The sequence below is a fragment of the Takifugu flavidus genome, chromosome 3 (genome assembly GCF_003711565.1).
Source record: "Takifugu flavidus isolate HTHZ2018 chromosome 3, ASM371156v2, whole genome shotgun sequence".
In the NCBI taxonomy this organism is placed as follows: Eukaryota; Metazoa; Chordata; class Actinopteri; order Tetraodontiformes; family Tetraodontidae; genus Takifugu; species Takifugu flavidus.
Window position 1 is genome coordinate 6,501,843 of NC_079522.1, and position 24,022 is coordinate 6,525,864.

The 24,022-nt window shown below is 55.8% G+C and overlaps 2 protein-coding genes across 2 annotated transcripts; one reads left to right on the forward strand and one right to left on the reverse strand.

Moving 5' to 3' along the window:
• The first annotated feature begins 4,737 nt into the window (after window positions 1-4,737).
• Window positions 4,738-6,828, forward strand: gpr185b (G protein-coupled receptor 185 b). The gene is given in 3 exon segments (XM_057028725.1): window positions 4,738-4,751; window positions 5,426-6,060; window positions 6,063-6,828. Coding segments are annotated over 3 exon segments (1,086 nt in total). The 3' UTR covers window positions 6,500-6,828.
• Window positions 6,829-10,583: 3,755 nt separating this feature from the next.
• zgc:109889 (uncharacterized protein LOC553542 homolog) lies at window positions 10,584-22,469 on the reverse strand. Its single transcript, XM_057028111.1, is given in 12 exon segments — window positions 10,584-12,768; window positions 13,005-13,199; window positions 13,202-13,407; window positions 13,556-13,852; window positions 14,023-14,156; window positions 14,250-14,294; window positions 14,718-14,786; window positions 15,321-15,438; window positions 15,516-15,669; window positions 17,180-17,314; window positions 17,393-17,537; window positions 21,480-22,469. Coding segments are annotated over 11 exon segments (1,644 nt in total). The 5' UTR covers window positions 17,526-17,537; window positions 21,480-22,469; the 3' UTR covers window positions 10,584-12,610.
• Window positions 22,470-24,022: the final 1,553 nt, after the last annotated feature.

The window sequence follows — 24,022 nt, forward strand, 5'->3', positions numbered from 1 at the left end:
CCATTAGGGGAATTACAGGGAGGGCAGCTCTGAAGGGGGAGGAGGGGGGGGGGGGGGTCATTGGGGGGCTGGTAACGCTAATGAGGCGTAAAGACCGGAGGGATGGGGGGGGGGGGGGGTTACAGTCGATACTTTCAATCATTTATTGCTTTACAACCTAATTTTTTGGCTACTAATTTTTCCATGTTTAGCGCTGTCTCAATATGCCTCTGTAGCCAAGATGTGGTTAGCCTAGCTTAGCAGCAGGACGTCGTCAGCGGGTAATTGACATTTTTTCGGCGAACATTTAATGCTACGTTCTCCTCCGATACGCTAATCTGCTAATCTTTACCCAAGTAACTCGTTAGCTACACATTTTTCTCCTGCCCAACCTTTTTGCCCACTCTTGTCAATAATTCTGCACAAACAGCTGCAAACAAACAAACAAACAAACAAAGCAACTTGATCGTAAACACGCAGTATCGTATCGGGGTTAGCATTAGCTTTAGCACGTGCTAGGTGTTGTACCAATATCGAAGGTCAAAAGGAAACATCACCAGGTTTGTACGTCAGGGACCGACGTGCTTTGATCACACAGCTGCACTCAGACGTCAACGGCTCAGTGTCGCGCGCGTGGAAAGTGCACGAGTGCCGGGCGTGCACGGCTGGACGCGCAATCCGGAGGTCAGCGGGACAGGAGGCAAGAGAAACACCTGTGAGGAGACAAAGGAGGCCATTGTGCCTCTGACTGGACCTGGTCCTCATCCTGCTGGTTTCCATGAGAACAAGGCGAGCACGTGAGCGGGAAAGCTGGCAGCGTGCACGCCAGCGTGCACGAGAGGCAGAGAATCCGAAGAAATGCGCCAAAACGGCTGAAATCTGCTGCCCGCGGGTCCTGGATATCAGAAACTTCTATTTAAATCGTAACATTTACGCAACTTTGACAAGCGAAGGTGGGGGGGGGTTGCGTAACCGCGGGCGACCCCTGGACCACGTGGCGCCTGCCAATTAGCGGCCCAGGTAGTCGATAATCAAGCGCGAGCGGCCGCTGAGGCGCGGAGGAACAGCTGGCCCGTTACGCAACACCCCGGCCGCGTTGCCAGGCGCGTGGAGGTGCGGCCGACCGTGTGACACGGACCAGCAAGGGCCGCGCGGGATCACACCTTCCCACGCACGCGCTCCGGAATCAGCGGCGCTCTCGGGGCGGGTTCGGTTAGCAGAGGACAAACTGGACCTCGGAGGCCTTCTGACCAGTCCGGTAGAAACAGGAAGCCTCCTGATTGGCCGTTGCCATGGCAACGCTGTGGTCAACATTAAAGGGAGGGATGGAGTCCTTGTTGTCCAGCTAGCGGTCGATGCTAGTCAAGAAGCTAAAACTCCGTTTTGAGGGAGGATATCAGCAGCTGTCTCGTGGCGGGGGGGGGGGGGGGGGGGGGGGGGGGGGGGGGCAGCTAATGGCTCAGTTTATCCAACAGATCGCACAATGAGATTATGGGATGGTTCGCTATGAAATCATTCAATCGACTCAGGTGATCAATACGGAGGCAGATCCATTCAGCTCACAGCCTGAATGTGAGCAGGATTATTCAATTAGCAACGATTATTGTAACAAACTAATTGATTTGTGAATCTGCGTGAAACACGCACACACACGCGCGCGCGCACACACACAGAGCGATGAAAAAGATGCAAGCACTATTTTTATCTGACATCATGATGTCCACACTAACGCTAATACAGGCAGACAGGTGTGTGTGTGTGTGTGTGTGTGTGTGTGAGGGGTCCTCACCCCCAGCTGCTCACAGTAATAACAACCTGCCTGACTGAATTACTGTTAAACAAATGAAAACTTCCCAACATGCTACCGTAGGCTAATTTGCAGGCTACAGGCTTCCATTTAGCAGATTAGCACAATTTTAATGGAAGCATGTGTGAAAAGAAATGAAGCTAGTTCACGTTATGAAGTTAACGGCATAAATAATAAATAGTACGTTAACGATAAATGTAGATTTCCCCTCCGCTGTGTGGCGCGCTAGCGCTGTGGAACCTTAACGACACCGACGGAGTTGCTCTCTCTTATTTATGGCGGCTGTGCTGGACTGTTTATATTGTATTTCCTAGGATGAATTACTAGACGACACGCTTTCCTCACAGCTGCGCTTCATTCTTTTCACCCTGCTCAGAGTAATATTGTTCTCAACACACACACACACACACACACACACACACACACACACACACACACACTGCCTCCTTGCCTGGAGATACAATTCAATTCACCAAATTGAATGGGTCTGAGTGTGTGCATGTGTGTGTGTGCATGTGTGTGCATGTGTGTGTGTGTGCGTGTGTGTGTGTGTGCAGGAGTCTCCTGCGGTGGTGTTTTGTCATCTACCGCCATGCAACAAGAAACCCCCCACTGAGATGAGTGTGTGTGTGTGTGTGTGTGTGTGCGCAGATACAGTTGGTCAATGCTTGAGCTAAATAAACCCATAAGGCTCCAAGGCTAAATTCGGTGCGCTACTAGCTAGCAGTTTCCCACTTCCGCGTCACCTTAAGGGGGTGGTGTTCTGCACTCGACCACCAGGGGGAGCTAAACCGGAGCCGAGAGTTACATAGACACGTGACTGCGGTTTAGGTAAATTTCAGAGCAAACAAACCAGGCCAGGTGGCTAATTTGGGAGAGGAGGTGGTTGGGCGCCACCTGGTGGTGACGGGGGGAACCGCAGCAGCAGAAGCGGCGGCCTGGCGGTGGAGCGAACCCCCCCCAGCTGTTCTGTGCTCCATCCGTCTCCTCGTGACCTTTGACTGCGACCTTCAATCACAGCAGACGCGTGGCCGCCGCTCACCGTCCTGAGCGCGTGAGTCCCGCCCCTTTGGGACGGGCGTGGACCCTCGATGGACGGGACGGGCTTTCCTCTGAACACCACACTCCAGGGAAGCCCGCCGGCTGTTGGAGCGCGGAGGTGTGTGAGGGTGGGGGTGGGGGGTGAGAGGAGGCGGGGGCGGGGGCGGCGGGAGCATTAGTCATCAGGCTGCAGTTTGTGGGTCCGGTTGTTTTGAAGCAGCTCCTGACCCGGGAATCGAACCTGCAACCTTCAGACCTTCAGACGTGCAGACGACACAAGACCATCGAGGAAGACGGCGTGGTGAGACGCTGGAACCAGGGCACCTTCGACCCCCCCACACATACACACGGATCAGAGTGAATGGGGGGGTGGCAGGATGATGTAACAGCCCTGAATTACCCATGATGCTTTGCTGGAAAGATGAATGAAGTGGGACATGAAGAGGGCGTCAAAGAGACGCTGCTGTTTACATCTGGATTCTACACATGGGGGGCGCTCAAAGACTGCTGGGGGGCTCAAAGACTGCTGGGGGGGGGGGGCAAAGACTGCAGGGGGGCTCATAGACTGCTGAGACCTGGACTTTTCACCTGATTATTTTCTGTTTTAAATCATTTTAGGGGGGAAAAACAAACAAACAGGAAATGGATAAATCGCGCTGTGATTGCGCAATCGAGGCGCAAATGGTCGCGCCTGGTGGTGGTGGGGGGGGGGGGGGGGGTTAAGAAAGATGAAAGTGTGCCGCGCGCTGCGGTCAATAATGATAAGAGTAGCGATAATGGAGACATGACGGGGGGGGGGGGCGTGAGGTCCAGCTCCGTGATTCAGACGCGTGATGACGGTGACTGGATGAGCGGAGCCTTCTGACGTCAGAGGAGGAGAATGAGAGGCGCGTCCAATGTGGGGCCAAGGATGTGCAGCGCGAGGACGGCGCTTCCCACAGAAGACTCGAGCGCCATGCCAACCGAGGAGCACGGCCAGCGCTCCTGACTGGGGAGGGACACACACCGGGGGGGACAACACTGCAGAGGACGCGGGGGACACGACATCCGGCGGCGGAGGACAGGAACCTTTGTGCGGGACAAGAAGACGCGCTGGTAAATGTCTCTTATTCTCCGTCTGTCGCGTGGACCCCCTCCTCCTCTCGATCGCACGCTCGCGCTGGCTCGTGGACCGCACTGCTGCAGCTGAATGAACCTGTTCCAGGTGTCTCGTGCATCTTCCGGATGAGACGCTCGATCGCGGCGGGTTCGAGGGCTCGTGACGCGCTGCCGCCGTGCTGCAAAGCGGCGCGAGCTCCCGTTACCGTGGGGATGTAAGCAACCCCCCCCACGCCGCCGCCACGCGCACGAACGGTGGTGACCTTCCCTCGGCCGTTCACTGTCGTTGACTTCGTACGCGTGCGTGGTTGCGTGTCCGCGCCTGAGAGGGAAGGGGAGAGACTAAGAATGAGGGGGCGGGGGGGCTAGAGGACTCGAGGTGGGAGAGACATTTTTGTGAATGGAGCTCCACATCCTTTTGACGCGCGCGCACCCTACCTGAGCTAAAATTAGCCTCGTGCCAGATTTTTCCCACACGCCCCCCCCCCAAACCATCTCTGTCTCGGCGCGCGTGAATCGGGATCCGAATTAAGGGAAGTCGGAGAACGCAACACGCACCCCGGCGCCTGGACACGCACGCGCTCACGGGCCACCGGGGACCAGGACGCGCCTCGGCCCGGGACGTCATGCACCATTTTTAGCGGCGCTCTATAAATAGAACTGGTCCCGTGGCGGTTTGGACCGGGAGGGACTCGGACCTCGGCGCCACGCGGCGCCACGCGGCGCCTCTCGGTAGGTTCGGCGTCGCTACCGCAGTTGGATGATGCGTTCATTTCCCGCGTGCATGTGTGTCACGTTGCTCTAAAGCCAAAATGGAAGGCGGCACGTTAGCGCCATTTCTGCAGCCCCCCCTCTTTCTCTACCCCCCCTCACCTACTTTCTTTAAGCTCATCAGCTCATGTGGAGCGACTGGTCCGGTCCAGCTTCGGGTCCAGGGTCTGGTTGTTCCTCCGTAATTGGATGATGGATGATTGGTCTTTATGAATGGGATGCCCCCCCCCTCTGTTATCTCACCTTTCTGCCCCCGTTATCTCACCTTTCTGCCCCCCCCCACCTGCCTCTCTCACCCCTGTTATCTCACCTTTCTGCCCCCCCCCCTCACCTTCTGCCTCTCTCACCCGTTATCTCACCTTCTGCCTCTCTCACCCGTTATCTCACCTTTCTGCCCCCCCTCTGTTATCTCACCTTTCTGCCCCCCCTCTGTTATCTCACCTTTCTGCCCCCGTTATCTCACCTTTCTGCCCCTGTTATCTCACCTTTCTGCCCCTGTTATCTCACCTTTCTGCCCCCCCCTCTGTTATCTCACCTTTCTGCCCCCGTTATCTCACCTTTCTGCCCCTGTTATCTCACCATTCTGCCCCTGTTATCTCACCTTTCTGCTCCCCCTGTTATCTCCCTTTCTGCCCCCCCTCACCTTCTGCCTCTCTCACCCCTCTGTTATCTCACCTTTCTGCCCCCCCCCACCTGCCTCTCTCACCCCTCCCGTCTCGCCCCCCCCAGCAATGATCCTCACCCCTGGCTGGCGGCGGCGGCGGCCCTGCCCGGAGGCGGCGGCCTGAACTCCTCGTACCCCCTGGACCCGCTGGACCCGTCCAGGTCCTGGAGCCTGGACGAGGACCCGTCCAACTCCTCCTCGGAGCCGGCCACGCGCAGCCTCCTCCCGGAGGCGCCCCGGCGGCGAGCACGGCGGCGCCGCCCCCAGGCGCTCAGCCCCTGGGACGTGGCGCTCTGCGTGACGGGGACGCTGGTCTCCTGCGAGAACGCGCTGGTCATCGCCGTGCTCTTCTACACGCCCACGCTCCGCGCCCCCATGTTCGTCCTGATCGGCTCGCTGGCCCTGGCGGACCTCCTGGCGGGCCTGGGCCTCATCCTGAACTTCGTCCTGGTCTACCTGGTGGACCCGTCGGCGCAGCTGCTGTCGCTGCTGTCGGCGGGGCTGCTCATCGCCGCCTTCTCGGCGTCCGTGCTCAACGTCCTCGCCATCACGGTGGACCGGTACCTGTCGCTCTACAACGCCCTGACCTACCACACGGAGCGGACCGTCACCTGCACCTACCTGATGGTGCTGCTCATCTGGGGGGCGTGCCTGGCGCTGGGCCTGCTGCCGGCGCTGGGCTGGAACTGCCTGGGGGCGGAGTCGCCTGCAGCGTGTGCCGGCCCGTCACCAAGAACAACGCCGTGGCGCTGGCGGTCGCCTTCCTGCTGGTCTTCGCCCTGATGATGCAGCTCTACCTGCAGATCTGCAAGATCGCCTTCCGCCACGCGCAGCAGATCGCCGTGCAGCACCAGTTCCTGGCCACCTCCACCACCAAGGGCGTGTCCACGCTGTCGGCCATCTTGTGTGCCTTCGGGGCGTGCTGGCTGCCGTTCGCCATGTACTCCATCGTGGCCGACTCCAGCTATCCCATAATATACACCTACGCCACCGTGCTCCCGGCCACCTGCTGCTCCGTCATCAATCCCATCATCTACGCCTTCCGGAACCCGGACATCCAGAAGTCGCTGTGGATGGCGTGCTGCGGCTGCGTCCCGCCCAACCTGTCCCTCAGACCCAGAGCCTCCAGCGACGTGTAGCGCCGGAGGCCGGGGGGGGGACGGGGGGGTCACGGGGTCACAGGGTCGCGGGCAGGGACGCTCCCCCACCCTTCAGGTCCGGCAGGCGGCGGCACAAGGAGGAGCGAAAGGAAAGAGCTAATCAACCATCATGTTGGGGTGCGAAACCAACTGCAAACACCTGATAAAGGTACTTTCTTAAGTCTTTTTTTGGGGGGGGGGGGGGCTTTTCCACAGTAGCCCCCCCCCCCTTATACAATGGGCTTCAATGACCAGAACACGTTTCCACGTGGAGAAAAATGAGCTAAAGAGACACAACAGACGACCTTGAGTGTCCTCGGGGGGGGGGGGGGGGCGGGGCAGGCCAGCGTCACCGTAGCTGGAGGTTGACGTTACTTTGGCAAGTCGACAACAAGCCGCGATGACCCCCCGCTGGGCCGCCAGTCCTGGGGAGGGATGGCAAGAGTCGCCCGCGTATCGTGGGGGGGGGGGCAGTAAAGGGGGGGGGGCGTTTCTGGGCTCGTGGCTGTGAAGCAGAAGCTGAATTCAGCACCAAGGACAGCAGCACTGCAGCGCCGCTACCCTGGGAACACTCTGGGGGGGGGGCACTAAAGTAGGCTACGCTGTTCCCTTCACCATCTTGATGGGAGTGGAGGTATGGCAGGGTGGACAGGCTGATCGGGGGGGCGGGACAGGGCCTGTGTCTCCCCCCCCCCCCGGCCTCAGAATTTACTGCCAAGATCGGCAAAAACCAGAGCGTCACGTGTTCCGAATTTCTCCGCCTTCTATTTTCACCCCCCGACTCGCAGCCTGTCAGCAGAAGCTCCACGAGCACGCGCACGTGCGCGGAGCCGTGCTGCTCTGCCCCCCCCCCCCCCCCCGAGGCTCCTCCGGCGGGTTAATGAGAAGCAAGAAAGTCGAGGTGACGCGGCGTGAAACAGAAACGGCGAGCGAGAGGCGCTTCAGCGCGACCTCGGGCCCCCAGTCAGGAGAGGACGGCGCGTTAGCTAAACGCGGCTAATGTTGATAACGACGCTGTAATGAACGGTGGGAATTGTCCTGACGCACAGCGGATGTAGCGAGCGCACAGAGCCGACTCACGCCTCACCCGTCTGTACTTCAGGGACCCGCGGCGCCGACGGTTTTGGCCTCGGAGAGGCGTCACGTGACCGCGGCACCGGTGAGGCGCTAATATCCGAGCGAGAGGTTAACTGGCTTTGGGAAAATGAGACCGGTCGTCCAAAAACCCTGAAATAAACCGTCCAATTGGGACAAATCTCTCTGTGATTGAGACGGTCTTATTTTTCCCTCAGTTGTGTCAATTAAAACTTGATTTTTATGTTATTTTTGCTGCAGCAAACAATCAGTTGTTGGCAACAAAAAGAAAAGAACCTAGCGTGTCTTTGTTTTTGGAGCCTCCTTCGCAATAATTTTAGCCGTTTTCTTCTGTACAAAAAGCCACAGCGGTTACCGAGGGACGAAGCCGAATCTGGAGACAGCAGAACCGGGCCTCGATTCTGAAATGTTGAAACGTGCCAAAACCAGCAAAGACCATGGGTCCGTTGTTCGGAGATGCTAGCTGGGACAGAGCGGGTTAGCCGAGCTTAGCGGCAAATCGGACCAAACGTCTCCCGACAGGCTCATGCTGGCTTGGCTAATGCTAACAGAGCTCCATATGGAAAAATGGTGGGAATTGTGAAGAAAAGAGCATCACAGACCACACTGTGGGGGGGGGGGGGACGACAAAAAAGCTTTGTTAGCCCGTTAGCACCATCAGCGCTATGCTAAGTTTTTAAGACCTGACAGAGGAAACCAAGAGCCGCCACATGAATCAGCATTTTTCTGTTGGTACGATCCAAACAGCTGTTTTTAACGGTACCGTCTGGCGCCCCCCTCCCCCCCGTCTTAACAATAGCGCTCATCTGTGAATATGTCACCACTCCAATCATTCCTGGAGCGACCCCCCTCGCTGTGTGTGTGTGTGTGTGTGAGTGTGTGTGTGTGTGGGGGGCGGTTGGAACGATCCATCACACGCGGCTCTAGTGGGACGGCTGGAGGGGAACAGCAGGGTTATTTTTCTTATGCAAGGCTGTACAGAAATGTATATTTTTCTATGTTCGTCAGGGCGCGTTAGCAGACACCCTCCTCGTGTCCATCTTTTCCCTGTGGGGGGGGGGGGGGGGCGGGGGGGCGTGAAGAAGACGTGCGGCGTCATGGAAGTGTTACGTTCTGGTGTCTTCATTGTTTTTGTACGTTTGTAGTGATTCTGCAAACCTACTCAACTTTTTTTGGGTGGGGGGGCGTCCCACGTGGCCCAGTCAGGTCTCCGGCGACGTCGTCGCGTCTGAGGGTCGTTTCAAAGACACCCCCCCCCTCCTCCCCGCCTCACTCATCCTCCCCCCCCCCCGTAACGTTTTACTACGACCACTAACGTCTTCGTCCGCCGTCTAAAAATAGTCCCCTGGAAAGCAGATGGAGGGACGGTAAAGATGTAAGAAGAACCCCCCCCCCGAGCCACATCACTTCACTTTTATCTATTTTCAGACCTTTTCATTCATTCTTGTCTTTTATCAGCGTGTTCAAAGCAGGTTTAAAAAGATAAAAGAAAAGGCACGTCAGCAGGCGGAGGCGTCGCCCCCCCCACCATGACTGAGCTCATTTCGCTTTAAACGGACCGTTTATGGCCTTGGTGAGAGCGTGGTGTTACGCACCGCTGTGATGTCACACCTGTGTCCTCCAATCACGTCCCTCCACTCAGCCCCCCCCCCCCGGCGTCGTGATCAAAAAGTACAAAAATGCACTTTAAATGAGACGGACATGTTACACGTTGCACTCGTAGATGTCGAATGTAAAACCTCGAAGGCAAAAGATTTATTTTTGTTATTGTAAATACGTGAGGGAAAAAATGGACAAATGTTTGTCAAATAAAACCCAGAAGAGCTAAAAAAAGGTGTTTTTTCCTGAGTCGGCGTGTGTGTGTGTGGGTGCTGCTGGAGTGTGTGTGTGGGTGCTGCTGGAGTGTGTGTGTGTGTGCTGGTGGAGTGTGTGTGTGTGAGGGTGCTGCTGGAGTGTGTGTGTGTGTGTGTGGAGTGTGTGTGTGGGTGCTGGTGAGTGTGTGTGTGTGAGGGTGGAGTGTGTGTGTGTGGGTGCTGCTGGAGTGTGTGTGTGGGTGCTGGAGTGTGTGTGGGTGTGTGGAGTGTGTGTGGGTGCTGCTGGAGGTGTGTGTGGGTGATGCTGGAGTGTGTGTGGGTGCTGCTGGAGTGTGTGTGAGGGTGGAGTGTGTGTGTGTGGGTGCTGGAGTGTGTGTGAGTCAGAACGGAGGGTCAGTGGGGTGTTAAAGCCGCTGAGAGGTGCTGAATTATTGAACCCCTCCCTGTTTATGTAACTGAAACAGCGTGAGGAGGAAAACATTTAAAGGGGTGTGTGTGTGTGTGTGGGGGGGGGGGGGGGGCAGGAGAAGCATGAGGCGTCTCCAACCAGCGACTGCAGATGTGTGACGCAAGTGAGGCGAGGGAGACAATTCCGCCTTAAATCAGCCACAACTGCGCCAATTCCGCAGCATCGGCCCCACACGGAGGGGAGGAGCTCCCCCGTGTGGCCAGATGTGGACAGCGCACGGGGGGGCTGCAGCATCTGCCCACGCGAGGACGCGTCTTTTACGTCATCGCAGCAGCTGCCCCTCCCCTCAACGTGACTCAGGAGACGGCGGCATCGGCACGCACGCTAAAATTTTAATGATTTGCGAATTCCGGACTCGCGTTTCCAGGCAGCTCCAGGATCCGGGCGGACGCGTGGGGCCGTTTTCCACCGTCCTCTCCAGCTCCGCTGTGCCACCATCTGTGTCCCCCATCGGACGCCAACGCAGCGCTGGAAGACCCACGCCAGCACAGGCGGGTGCGAGAGGACGGAGGGACGGCAGAAGAGACAGGAGAGGACAAGAGAGGACAAGACAGAACAGGAGAGGACAGGACAAGACAGGACAGGAGAGGACAGGACAGAACAGGAGAGGACAAGACAGAACAGGAGAGGACAGGACAGGAAAGAACAGGATTGGACAGGACAGGAGAGGACAAGACAGAACAGGATTGGACAGGACAGGAGAGTCTTCTGTTTGGAACCATTTATTGTCTATAGTCACATGCATACTTGCTTACAGGTTTAGTGTGACACAGTTGATTGTTGGTTGCCTATGGTTACGGTCGCCAGCCTGACCTTAGTTCTATACAACAAAATTCCTTTTCCACATTTTCCAACACATGATGATGTAATCTCACAAGCCGGCAGCCACAGATATACAAGATACGTGTGAATGACCCCCCCCCCACCACCCCCCCCCACCCCGCTTTAACTGGTTACCATCCCAGAGCGCTCGCTTTTCCCAGGTTCCCTTCAACGCAACACACCGTCATCCACCCTGGGACGACCCGTGGACGACCCGGGACGATCTTAATGTCTTAATGTGCAGCTAAAGCTGTTAGCTCCATCTGGTGGCGGCGGTGGTCGTTAGCGCTAAAGAGGTGAAACCTGTGCAACAGCGCCGCGGCTCAAACCCTCCCGGGACCTCCTCATCCAGGAGAGTCGCCCCGTAAACACAGATTTGGTCACATTTGCAGGTTAAAACCATCTAGATGTGCTAAAAATGAATGGAAGTTTGATTTTTTTTGCTTCTTTTACACGGATCGATAGATATCACGGTTACATACGACCTAGCTTAAACGGCAAACCTAGCTCATCTGTTTGGACGCCAACAGTCGGAAATGGACCGCGGGCAGTTTCTCACCTGTCCCGAGTGCACGTTTGGCCAGGAAAGAGCAATAAAAGTCAATATTTCAGGTTTCACCACAGCACAGCATCAGATGCTAACTCAAGAGAATCTGTCCCTACTCGGTCCTTGATCCTGGCCCTGAATGGAACCCCCTAAAATAAAGCCGACACCTCACTGCAGCACGTTTCAAAGGAACAGCAAACACACGCTATAAACACGCCACAGTCCGACCAGCTCATGAAGATTAGCCAAGCTAGCGAGGAACAGAGAATATGCTGCTAATTACTGCTGCAACTATCTTACACTGGTAATTATCGCGGGCCGTCGCCTCGCACAGCAACGGACCAGGTCAAAGGCTCGGCTGGACCTGTGACCTTTGACCCCGGGCCGAGCGTTGCGAGCGCCGCCCCGGCGTGGCGAAGTGAGAAAAGACCAAAATCACGACACGTGTTGACCGGCGGAAATGTTAAGCTTCAATTGAAATAAAGGAATTAAAAACAATGGTGAGCTAAACCGTAGCAGGGGTGTAGCGCTTGTTTCCCCACACCAGGGTATCCTGGGTTGGTGGGGCGCTTCCTCAAAGATCGATGCGTGACACCACCCCGTCGATGGGGGAGCCACCTCCTGTCGTCATGACGACGGTATAACCGCGCCGGTATAACCTCGCCGCTACACTGGTTTTGTGGGAGTTTGGTTTTTGCGTTAAAAACTTAAGTGTTTCTTTTTCCCAGGTGGATGATCGTCAAGGTTGTGTGGACTCGCCCCCCCCCCTCACCCCACATGTCACAGCATCCCATAATGAGATTTTCTTGCAGACGTGATTGTTGTGCTCCAGCTCAGCTCAACTCTCACAAGGACAGTGTAGCGTCTCCAGGGGGCGCGCTTGTTTTGGCAACAGGCGCGTCCCTGCATCCCTGATTTCACCTGCGTGTTTTTTTTCATAAATTCTCAACATTTGGCAAATAAGTTAAGATCTCACTCTTATTATCGTCTTGTGCTATTCTGCGTTTCGCACATGTCACCCCCCCCACACACACCCCCCGGTGGGCTAACAGTTTGAGAGCGTTTGTTTTTCGCAGGCGAGTGTTGCGGATAAAAATGAGCAGGAGGAGGCGGGAGGGCGCTGAAGTGGTGTGACAAGCGTGGGTAATTATGCCGCACCCCCTGGGAGGTGATGCTCCGGGGGTGTCGGCTTGAGAATGTTGTCAGGGGCAACCGTGGAAACCGGAATGACCGAACCACCGCGATAAATGGACGTAAATACAGTACGAGCGTATGGATTTTACAGATTATTTTCCCACAGATAAACATCAATGCTTTTTCACCACCACCCCGCCCCCCCCCATCCCTTTCTCTCCCCCCCTTTTTTAGTCGGACCACTCGTTCTCGTCGAGCTCGGAGTCGTCGTCCGATTCGCTGTACTCCACAGCGATGCGGCGAGACAGGATCGTGGCCACGTCGTTGCCCACGGGCTCCCTCTTTGCCTCCTGCTCCCTCTGCTCCTGCACCTTCCTCAGCTGGATGCCTGGAGAGGAGATGGGGGGGGGGGGAGGACGGGGGAGGGAGGGAGGGGGGGGTGGAGGACGGGGGAGGGAGGTGGTGGGGGAGGGAGCAGGGCTGTGACTAAGCTCGCCGGTCAGGTGTCATCTGAGCTGATCAGTTTCTCATTTGTTCTAGTAACACCTCAGGAATTGGTGTCGTGTGTGTGCTGGTTCAGCACCACTAGGTGGCGCTAACTGGCTAACTTCAGCGCTAACTCACCTCTACGTATGGCCGCCAGCAGGTCGGAGCGGGCGTCGCTCATGGGGATCATCCCCAGCATGGTGGACTTCCTGGACGCCGCGTCCACGGCAGAGTGTCCGACGGCAGGGTGCTGCGGCGACGGGTGGGCCTGCATGTTCGCGGGTGCTCCTGGGGGAGGGGGCGGCGGGGCGGCCGGGGCGCCCCCGAGGGCGGGTGGGCCGGGGAGGGCACGTAGTTGGCTGGTGGGGGAGGAGGGGAGGGGGAGTAGGGGCGGGAGAGGGCGGAGGAGGTGGGGGGGACGCCAGAGGGGACCGGCGGGGCCATGGCGGAGTCGAAGGCTGTCTGGGCAGAGGGGATGGCTGGCGGGGGAGGGGGAGGGGCTGGTGGGATGTAGTATTCCTGGATGGTGGTGGGTTGGCCACTAGAGGGCAGGAGAGGAAAAGAATGCTTGAAAGATTTGAAACTAATGTGGGAAAAATGGGCTCACGTTCCACCGCGAAGCTAACGTGCTAGTGGCTAAGTAGCGGTTGTAGCGGTCCTGGACATGGTTTCAACATGAGCCAACTTACCCGTGCCCGGCTCGGTACTCCTTAACCGACTGCTGTCTCGGCCCGTTAACCGTAGGATCTCCACCACCCGGGCCCCCGTGTCCTGACGGGGTCCTCCCCAGGGACGCCACGTGTCGCCCTGCAGCCGCAGGCCCGCCTGAGGGCTGGTTGGTCGGCCTCAGGACCCGGTCCAGGGACTGGGTCTGGGCAGTGGCGCTGAGGTGGTCCCTGGCATGGGGGTCGGTTGGGTGGGCGGTGGCGGGCGCCTGAGTGGAGGGGTGGTTGGGGCTCGCCGGGTACGAGTCGGATGCCATCGACCTGTCGGAGGGGGAGAAAACGTAAATATGTCGTGCGTTCTCGTGGGTGTCCAGAAGGGGGCAGCAGAGCCTCAAACCAATAAACAGGTTTACTCTGAATCTGCCTGTAAACATGTAAGCAGATCCTCATCAGCCAGTGTCAACAAAGACAGCTGGCAGGTGAGTGTTCACCTGCTGTCGGGGGACAGGGACCCCTCTGAGGACATGCCGTGGTAGGGGGAGGGGGCCAGGCGGGCATCTGGTCGGAACTCCTTATCGTAGGCCAGAACGTTCCACTCCTGCCGTCTGTTACGGGCCTTGCGCACCTTTGAGGAAACCAAACACTTCAGGACCAGGGCAGCATGAGGCTGGGGGGGTGGGGTGCTGGGGATGGGGGGGGGGGGTTCACAGGTACTCACCTTCTTCACCTCTCTGCCGGGGTCCTCGACCTGCTTCTGCTGCTCCTAACGGACAAAAGGAAGTGGTAGTGAGGCCCAGGACTGGTGTGTCTGGGGCCGGGGGGGGGGGGGGGGGGGGCACAACCCCACCACCAGGGACCCGACTGAAGGGCCACCTCAGGCAGACACGTCACACACACGTCACACACACACACGTCACACACACACCACCACGACAAAGATGATAATCACCACAACTGACAGACAGAAACCACTGGAGCCCAAACACAGCAGGTCGGGGGGGTGGGAAGCCAATGCAGGACAGACAAAAACGGGGGGGGGGGGGGTGGTGTATCAGTGTCAACAACAAGCGTCTTTTACCTGAAGGCGTCCGTCCGCTATGAGAGTGTGTGTGTGTGTTTACTGGGTGTGTGTGTGTGGGGGGGGGGGGGGGGTGAGGACTCAGAGGGCAGATCAGGGGTTTCTTACAGAGATGGGCAAGGGGCTCCTGGGTGGGGCCTGTCTGGAGTGGGGCCTGTCGGGGTGGGCCGGACAGCCCTATGGAAACACGGGAAAGAGACAAGCTGGTGCGTTTAACTCGGAAGAGGAGAGAGGAGGGGGGGCGCTAAGAGGGAGAGACGACCCCCCCCCCACCACCACTGGCGTTTATTCAGGTTTTTTGGTTGTTGGGAGGGGGGCAACAGAAACAAGGTGAGCAGCATCGAGTTGAAGACGGACGGCTACAGCAGCAGCTGTTCGGAGGCTACGACTGAAACATTCCCACTTTTGGGAGCGGAATCGCTCCAGTTCCAGCCCCCGTTTGAGTGCTGGTTTTCCCGTCGGGCTGTTGATCCGCCTCTGGGGGAGGAGCCCGCCCATCTGCTGCTGTATCAGGAGCCCGTTAGACAACAAAGCAGCTAAACGGCGAGCACGGGCAGATAAGAGCGCATGAATTAAACGTAAACAGCAGGAAATTAAGAGCGGCAAATAAAGCAGAGGATGGAGGGTTTGATGTTCTCTTGGAATGTGCAGCAGACAAAACGCCGCCAACTCGCACCCAAACATGGGGGGGGGGGGGGGGGGGGCGCGTACCTTCTGCCGCCGCTTCTCCTTGCGCTTGTCCTCGGTGGCCTGCAGCATCTTCTCCTTCCACAGGTTGAAGAAGTACGACGGGTCGGTGTAGAACTTCAGAGCATCTTTCTTGTCGTCCCTGCGTGAGGAAGGAGGGGGGGGGGCGATGAGGACAATGGGGTGGTGGCGGGCCGCGGGGTGTGGGCGGGGCCTCACCTGTAGGGGCTGAGGATGTTCAGCGGAGGGGGCTTGTCACAGCGGTGGTACATCTCCACCACGGGGTTGGGGACGGACGTCCGCGACACCACCTGCTGGTCCTGGGTGGTACTGCTCTTGAAGGCCTTCCTCATGTTGATATCCTGCAGGGAGACTGGGGGGGGGGGGCAACATCCAGAGGCCTGCGTCAGTCTGTATGATAGATGCTTACATCTGTGGCATCATGTGACCAGATTAACCCTGAAAACAGACGCTCTACGTCTCCCTGTGACAGGTTAGCGGCTCAAGCTAGCAGTGCAGGCTTCTTGCTCCATTGCACCCTTGATTTATGAATCCGGGACAGAACAGAACTCAAGGGTTGCTGGTTCAATGTCAAGGTGTCCTTGAGCAGGACAGTATCCCCCCCCCATCCCAACTGGTTGCAAGTATCACAGGGTTACAGCAGGAGAGAGACAGAAGCTGCCACATGTATGTGTGTCAATCCCACAGACCCAGAGGAGATTTAACACTACAGCACTGCAACACTGTCCAGGATCCACCATCTGGCCGGCTGGAGACACACACACACACACACACGCACACACACACACACACACACACACGTGCACCAAGTCATCAGCACGGTGTTAATGAGGTTAAAGCATGTCGGCGTGACATATGTTCCTGACGGTGATCGGTGTCAACAGCATGTGTCTCAAAGGCTCGTTCCTCGAAAAAGAAAGTGTGTTTGGCCATTAGACACACACGCACACACACGCACACACACGCACACACACGCACACACACGCACACACACACACACACACACACACACACACACACCCCGTTTGATCACCCCCCCCTAAACCTCGGTCCCTGCAGTCGAATGAATAATCCACAAAATTAGCTTCTAATGCAACTTTCATTCAGACGCATCTTCAAAGAGACCCAGCGGGTGCACGTTCCTCCTCTTGCACGTGCAGGCGCGGGGGCTCCCATGCACGTTCCCGGGGGGGGGGGGGGGGGGTTCACTGAACATATGCAATTAAAACACGGCATGAATTATTGAAAGGGTTCATGTGAAGTAGCTCCGGCGAGTGGTTCAAGGTGATGATCGGGGGGGAGTTTTCATATTTACCAGATAAAATGTAATCAAGACGCACGGGGGTGGAGGAGTGGGGGGGGGATAATGAGATAATGAGGAGGTCAGAAGCCTGCTGAGCTTATTTTTCATTCAAGGCAGCTTCATCCAACACTTTGGGTGTTAGCGGGCTGCTGCAGAATGACGCTGCAGAACCAGGCGGGGATGAGGGGGGGTTGATGGTGGTGGTGGTGGGGGGGGGGGGGGGGTCAGAACCAGGAAAGTGTGATGTGAGGCAAAACAAACGCTGCTCAAAATGTCATCAAAGTCCAGGACGGACTGGAATCAGGACACAGAAGGGACAACAGAGAAGACAGTAAAGAATACAAGGGGTGATACAGATGGGGGGGGCAGAGAGGGGACGTATAAACCAAGAAGGGTGTGTGTGTGTGTGTGTGTGGTGTGTGTGTGTGTGTTGTGTGTGTGTGTGTGTGAGACTCGTCCACTCCCAGCAGCAGGTATTTGGTATCAACCATTAACGAGCGGGCGATTGCGCCGCTGCAGCGCTAGCATTAGCGTTAGCGTTAGCGTCTGAAGGACCCACCTTCCTCCACGGTGGAGTCGAGCTGCGTGACCTTCACCGCCAGCTGGTCCACCCTCTCCTGCAGGCTGCTCATCCGCAGGTAGAAGCTGTTGGCCTCGTTGAACAGCTCGCCGAAAATGTCCTCGGCGTGGCGACCTGGACGGACGCACAGGTGTGTGGGGTTAGCGGGCCGCGGCGGCCGCGCGCTGGCGGAGGCGGAGGCGCGATACTCACTGAGGCCGCCCAGCTGTTTGATGATGGCCGCCAGCGTGCTGTTGGTGACGCACTCCAGCTCGCTGGTCACCCCGTCCGGCAGCGCCCCGCGGCACAGGTGCCGGGGCTCGATGTTCCTCTTCACCAACGGCATGCTGCTCTAAAGCTGGACACAGGAGGAGACAGGTGATGGACAGGGAGGTGTCACGTCCACTGGGGGGCGTGAAGCTAGCTGCTCTCTTGGTGGGGGGGGGGCGGCGTTCCCCCCCCGGGGCGGCGCCTTGGGAACGTTCTTAAGGCGGCTCCAAACTCCCGGCACGTATTCATGCGCTGGCTAATTTGTTAGCCCAGACTGAGGCGTGCGCCCCCCCTTTAATAAGGTCGTCCTGTCTCAACCCTCTGACGGCGCCTGAGTCGCCCCCCCCCCCCGATGCTGTAAATAATCCAACACAGTTTAAATATGCATCAACACTCCTCCGTCTGACTGCTGCCCCTGGATTTCATAAAGGATGAAGCTGACCCCCCCCCCCCCCCCCGGGTGTGCAGGACAGGAAATGACCAACCCCGCCCCCCCCTCCCGGTCTGCTACAACAGTGTGCTAGCTAACAATGCTAATCTGCTGCTCCACGCCGAGGAACGCTACCTGTCGTGCTGCTACGCTACCTGTCGTGCTGCTACGCTACCTGTCGTGCTGCTACGCTAGCGTGCTCAGGTCATGCTAGCGTGTTCTGGCGGCGTGGGGGGGGGGGTGGCAGCACCAGCTTTTGCGGCGCAGATGGGCGACGCAGCGCTTCGCTCTCGATCTGCGACTTTCTGCCGTCTGGACGAGCAAAAGCTCACAGCTGCGCCGCAGAGCCTTGGGACGGTTGTCACGGCAACACACCAAGAAATTAGCTCTGCTGCTCAAAAAAAAAAACCCATGAGCTTGCTGCTTTCCCCAAAATTAGTCTGATATGGGGGGGGGAGGTCAGATTATGGCCACGCCCCCTCCCGTCTGATGGCCTTTGATGGCTCAGGGTGTCGTCACATGATCCCTCTGATCGGAAGCAGCCAGAATCTGTGAGGAGGTGCTGAGGATTACAAACCCCCCCAGACCACGCTGATGCCCCCCCCCTCCTGACCGCCTGTCCGTAACCATTTAAATACTGTAGCGATGGTGGGAGGCAGCATTAATTACTGTCCTTAACCAAACGAGTCATGGCTGCGGGGCGCTCAGCTAGCATCCCCTAATGCTATTACGGCGCCGTCTGGCTGGCTGCACTCGCACAGAGAGGTTAGCACCCCCCCCATTTACCCCCCCGGCCTCCGTCGGCATCGGAGGGAGCTATATAATCACAGCTAATCAGCGGTCGGGCGTCGAGAGCTAATTATTTACTATGACATAATTAGATGATGTAATGCCTGAGGGATTACGCTGCGCTTAACGTGGCTGCTAACTGGCGTCGTAGCGCCGAGGCTCACGTGTCCACGGACTCAGGCCCCAGTCGGCCCGCGGTTCTGATAAATTAGGCCCGTACGTCCCTTTGAAGTTGAAGCGTTGCTTTGATCTTTGACAGCGGGACTTCAGATTCCAGCCGTTTCCAGCTGCATCTTTAATCAAACCTCATCTGATTCTCCCTCCTCCAACTCTCGGGTCCCTCGTTGGGTCCCGCTCCAGGGCCCTATCGTGGGGAAGACGTCAGCGGTTTATGGGGGGGGGGGGGGGAATCAAAGGAGTTAGCCAGCAGGATTACAGCTGGTTGCTGTGGCAACCAGGTCGCCAACGTCGGTATTTCCCGTGTTGGGCCTGTCAATCAGCCGGAGCCCAGCTTGGCTGACCTGCGCTGTAGATGCTGCTAGGCTAGTGGCTAAATCACGTAGCAGTGAGCAATGGGGGGGGGGGGGGGGTTTGCAACAGGGGGGGCTTTTTTTTTTAGTTTAAGGTAAAATGAAGTAAATCTCTTGACTGGACGTCAGACGTTGGTGGTTATGCGAATCCCCTCTGAGAGCAGCTCATTCCTGGAGCTGCTAACGTGGCTGGTAAACAGGTCAGCCACAGAATGGAAGCAATGCCCCCCCACAGACCCCTCCGCGACCCCCGTCTCTCACAATCAAATGTGTGGGCATCAGCGCGATTGCAACAAGTCATCCGGCAGGACCGTGTGACCCGATGTGCACCGACATGCGTGCGTGCGTGCGTGCGTGTGTGTGTGTGTGGGGGGGGGGGTCACGGTGAAGCTGTGATGAGACGTGTCACACTGCCCCAGTTTCTCTGCTCCCAGTCTAAACTGGAATGTGGACGGGAACAGAGAAGAGGGCGAAGCAGAGCCAGTTAGCATATATTAGCTCTGCTATATGCTAATATATATCATCCATACATCCCAACGGTTAGCTGGGCAAGCTAATGCTACGCTAGCATGACCTGGCTTTAACGTTAGCACAAGCGTGAGGTTTTGTCTTGCACCTTTGCTGCGCCCTGAAAGCGCCAAAACCAAATTTACCACGTAGCGCGTTAGCAAAACCCCATTTAGGCTTTAGCGTGTCTGCGGTAGAGGACGCGGAGAGACGGATCCTATTCAGAGGGTCAAACGGTCTTTCAGCCGTCCTGAATGGGTCCAGAGAGGACCCGGGAAACCACATCGCTCAGCCTGAGTGCACCCTGAAGACGCCGCGTCCTCTCATTAACTCAACCATTAGCCGCAGCTAGCCCCGAACATGTGCTTAAGATGACAGGGGCTTATTTAAAGACCTGCTCGTCTTTAGTGGGGGGGGGGGTTATTGAGAGGAATTAAATTAATATGAACGGCTGCTTCAGGTATGCTAACAGCCCAGTTTTAAGCGGTTAGCGATCTGCTGTCTTTTCTTCTGCTTATGTAAGAACTCAGCTGAGGTCCCCGATGAACAAAAGTCTGTACTGTAACACACACACACACACACACACACACACACCACACACACACACCTATTATCTAATCAGTATGCACCCATGCTGGGGTCTAGACATGAAACGTCTGTTGCTGTGTGACTGGACTGAGACTTATAAACATAAACACCCTCTGAAGATGCAGCTTTACATTTATTTACATCCCACCTTGGAGGAACTCGAACTGTTGGGTCCTCTGGGTTCCCTAAAGGCGCCTTCGTTAGCTTTAGACCCGCGCAGGCTAAAACACTTCATTTTGTCGCATTAAATCCAGTTTAAATGGACCTCTGATGATACTGGGTAGTCATTTATAATGTAATGAATTTTGGATTCAAGAATGTTGCTTAGAGACCAATTAGCAAACGAAATGTGAGGCAGCCAGACTCAGAAGGCTGAAACGAGCACAGCGCCTTACATTTTAAGTCCATTTTTGGTTTCCTCTCATGTAACCTTCCCTGACTTCATTCATGCTAACGCACTTTAGCCTGATGGGCGTCACGTGAGGGGAGAGACCGTCTCAGCCAATCAGAACAGAGGATTTTTCCCTTCTTTTTTAATCACCCGAGTCATTTTCCCCTGCCAGCTCGCCTAAACTGGCACTAATGCTGTGATCTGTCACAGCACCGTGATCAGAATCCTCTCGCCTCGTGTGCGTCCCGCACGAATCGAGCCGCAGGTTGTTGCGGGCCACAGCGGCCGCGGACGCGCACGAGCCGCGGACGTGCAGGGAACCAGCGGCAGGGCCACCAAAATCCTGCCAGCACCTGAAACCAGGCATTTGCTATCGATCCGCGGTCGCGGATGCATGAAAACGCCCCGCTGTGCACGCGTAAAGCGACACCCGAGCCCGTTTATTCGCAGTAGTATCAGACCCTGGAGGAAAAAACGTGCGGGTTTAGCAGGCGCACACTAATCCCGTGCACGCCCCCCGAGCGTGCACAGTTGCTGTCTTCTCTCGTGGACACGTTCGCCTCCAAATGTGACATTTTTCCCGTCTCCCTCCTCCCTCGCGGACACACCTGACAGAAGCCGCGCGGCCGCGGCAGGAGCATCAACGCGAGGGCGGAATGCGAAACGCACGCGGCACGTCCCTCCGCTCAGACGCGTCGCGTTTTCTGCGCGCGAGCGCGGCGGAACGGCTGTAAGCTGCCCCGGAGGCGCGTGCGCGTGGCTTCGAAGGGATATTTTTTGAAAGGTAGGATTTACCTGACTGCGCTCTCCGCCTTCACGCACGGTTATCGCATGCGTCTCATTCCTCCGCTGCGCGGCTCAGTCCAGGTCGCCGCTCGACGGGAGGATGAAGATGATGATGAAGATGATGAGGAGGAGGAGGAGGACAGAAGCCTTTGAAGTGAGGAAATCTGGGTCCCAGCTCGCAACCCAGCTGCGTGGATGGGATTTGTGGCGTTTCCAAGGCAGCGCCGTCGACCCGAGGGGACGTCAGGTTGGCGCGCCGCCGCGCAGGAGGAGAGCTTCCGGTCGGAGCTTCAGAATAAAAGTCATCAGCGGCGGCACCTTTTTTAGTCTTTTAAACCAAGTTTTATTTCACCGCGAGTTTAAAAACCTCGTCGTGGACAATTGTCGCCAGCAGAGCGCGGCCCCTTTTGGGGAGTTTTGTTTCGGAACGTGTATTAAAACGTATAATTATTCAAACCTGGCCAATATAATCAAGCAGGGGACCCACAGGTGTGCTGAATGTAACGCGTCAGTGAATATCAATGGCGCAGTTAAATATTATAAAAACGTCAGAAGATTGTTCAAACATCTCCCCCGACTGTGACGCCGCCCGTTTTGTCTGATCTCTTTGTCTTTAAATACTTTTAAAGACAAAAAACCCCCCAAAAACTTTCGAGTCTGTCCCGTGTTCTCTTTAACATCTTAGTTCTCAGTAAAACTGATACTAAGTAGACGATGAAATATTATATACAGTTCAATAAAAGCGAATAAGTTGGTTCAATTGTTAATTTAAATACCTGCTTTTCTTTTCAGCTGTCCGCTTTTTTTTAAAGCTGAAATGTTTGCTAACTCTTCAAAGCGCCCGCGTCGTAGGAACCTTTTCCAATCAATTTAGGGCCCTTATGTGGGTAACTATACCATCCCATAATACAGGCCGTGAAATAGAAACCCTGAACTTTAAAAAAAGACTTTATTCTGAACGTCCGACTGGTAAAACCTCCTGTTAGCTTGACGAAGCTACAACCGGTGAGCTGCAGCGACTGGGCGGCGCGTGCGCGCCCGAAGTCCTCCGACTTTAGCCGATGATTGCCGAGAGCACCACCCACTCCACGGAGAACCAGGCCGTGGACCTGAGGGATGCAACACACGACAGAACACGGTTAATAATGTTGAAACTCGCCGATGGGTCGCTGCGGTAAATGGAGGACAGATCACAGAATGAAATATTTGTTTATTTAGATAATCTAAAAGGGATAACAAATCCACTCTGCGTGTTCTGAAGTCGACCTTAGTAAACCAGCGTGATGTGGGGTTTTTAATACCCACAGAGGTACAAAAACGCTGTTGTCTTTGCTCAAATCTCTGTTTACTGCCCGGAGGGTTGCAGCAATGCTGCAGCTTGACCACAAGGGGGCGCTGATGTAGCGTGTTAGAAGAGTCTCTGTCCAAGGTGCTGATCTGGCTTCTCAAAGACTGGAACACGCGCCCTCATCCCGACCAATCAATCATCTGTCGATGCATTTGTATAGTGATTTATACCAAAATTATCATATCTGGACTCACTCTTCTGACAACAGATTTAGAAAAGTAAAACCATGACTCCCAAAACCCCAAAACTAGCCTGTCATTTTATTTTATTTTTTTCCACTGGAACTTCCTGAAACACTTTATTGGAATCAACTACCATTATTTTTTCAGGCCACTTCATGTGTTAATCACATAAAAAAAGTGCTGCATCTGCTTCCATTTCAAGGCAGCGACGGCCAAACATTGACGGTAGAGGATTGAATTGAGCTGAAAGGCTCGGCTGCTACAAAACATCCTACAAGTCACATGGCCAAAATCATGTACAAAATTTATCGAACCAGCAACGCCAATGGTGTGGTGGTGTCGACTATGTGGTGTAGCGCTAGAGACACATGGTGAAAACTCCCCAAATGAGCTGAAGATGTCAGTGGTGGACTGTTGCTGTAATGCTAGCATAGCTTACAGGGGCACATTAACATAAGTGCACATAAAGGTGTCTTAAATTGTGCATTTAGATGCTTATTTCCTAGCCAAAACACAAAGTTGTCCATAAACCCCAAAGCTAATACATTTGCTTAATTTGCTTTAATGGGTGCATTCGGGCTGAGTGATTCCTCGTCCGCTTCCTTTGTGCTGAGCTAATCCACTTCTTTAACGCACACAAAGGGGACACGTCAGTGTAGATTCTCTTAGTTTAAATATTCCCTGGCAAACTGTGGGCTCAGCTAACAATGGAGCCGGCCAGAGCGAGGGTGGCAACATGTGTTCTGATGGACTGCTACCTAATGTAGCATCGGCGCTCAGAATATCATCTTTTGCACTCAGATCTCTCTTTAATGGGAGTCTCGGACCTTAAAAGGCCCGACTGTCCATTAGCGTAGCGCCAGAAGATAATGACTACATTTTCATTTAGTGTGTCCTTTTAACTCCTGGCATCAAAAGCCCGTTTCCCACCAAGACCATTTGGAAAATGACATAATTTCCCGGGGCAGTTCTGGTCCAGATCCTCGTCTCCGGACTTCAGAAACAACCTGGGCCCAGGTTGA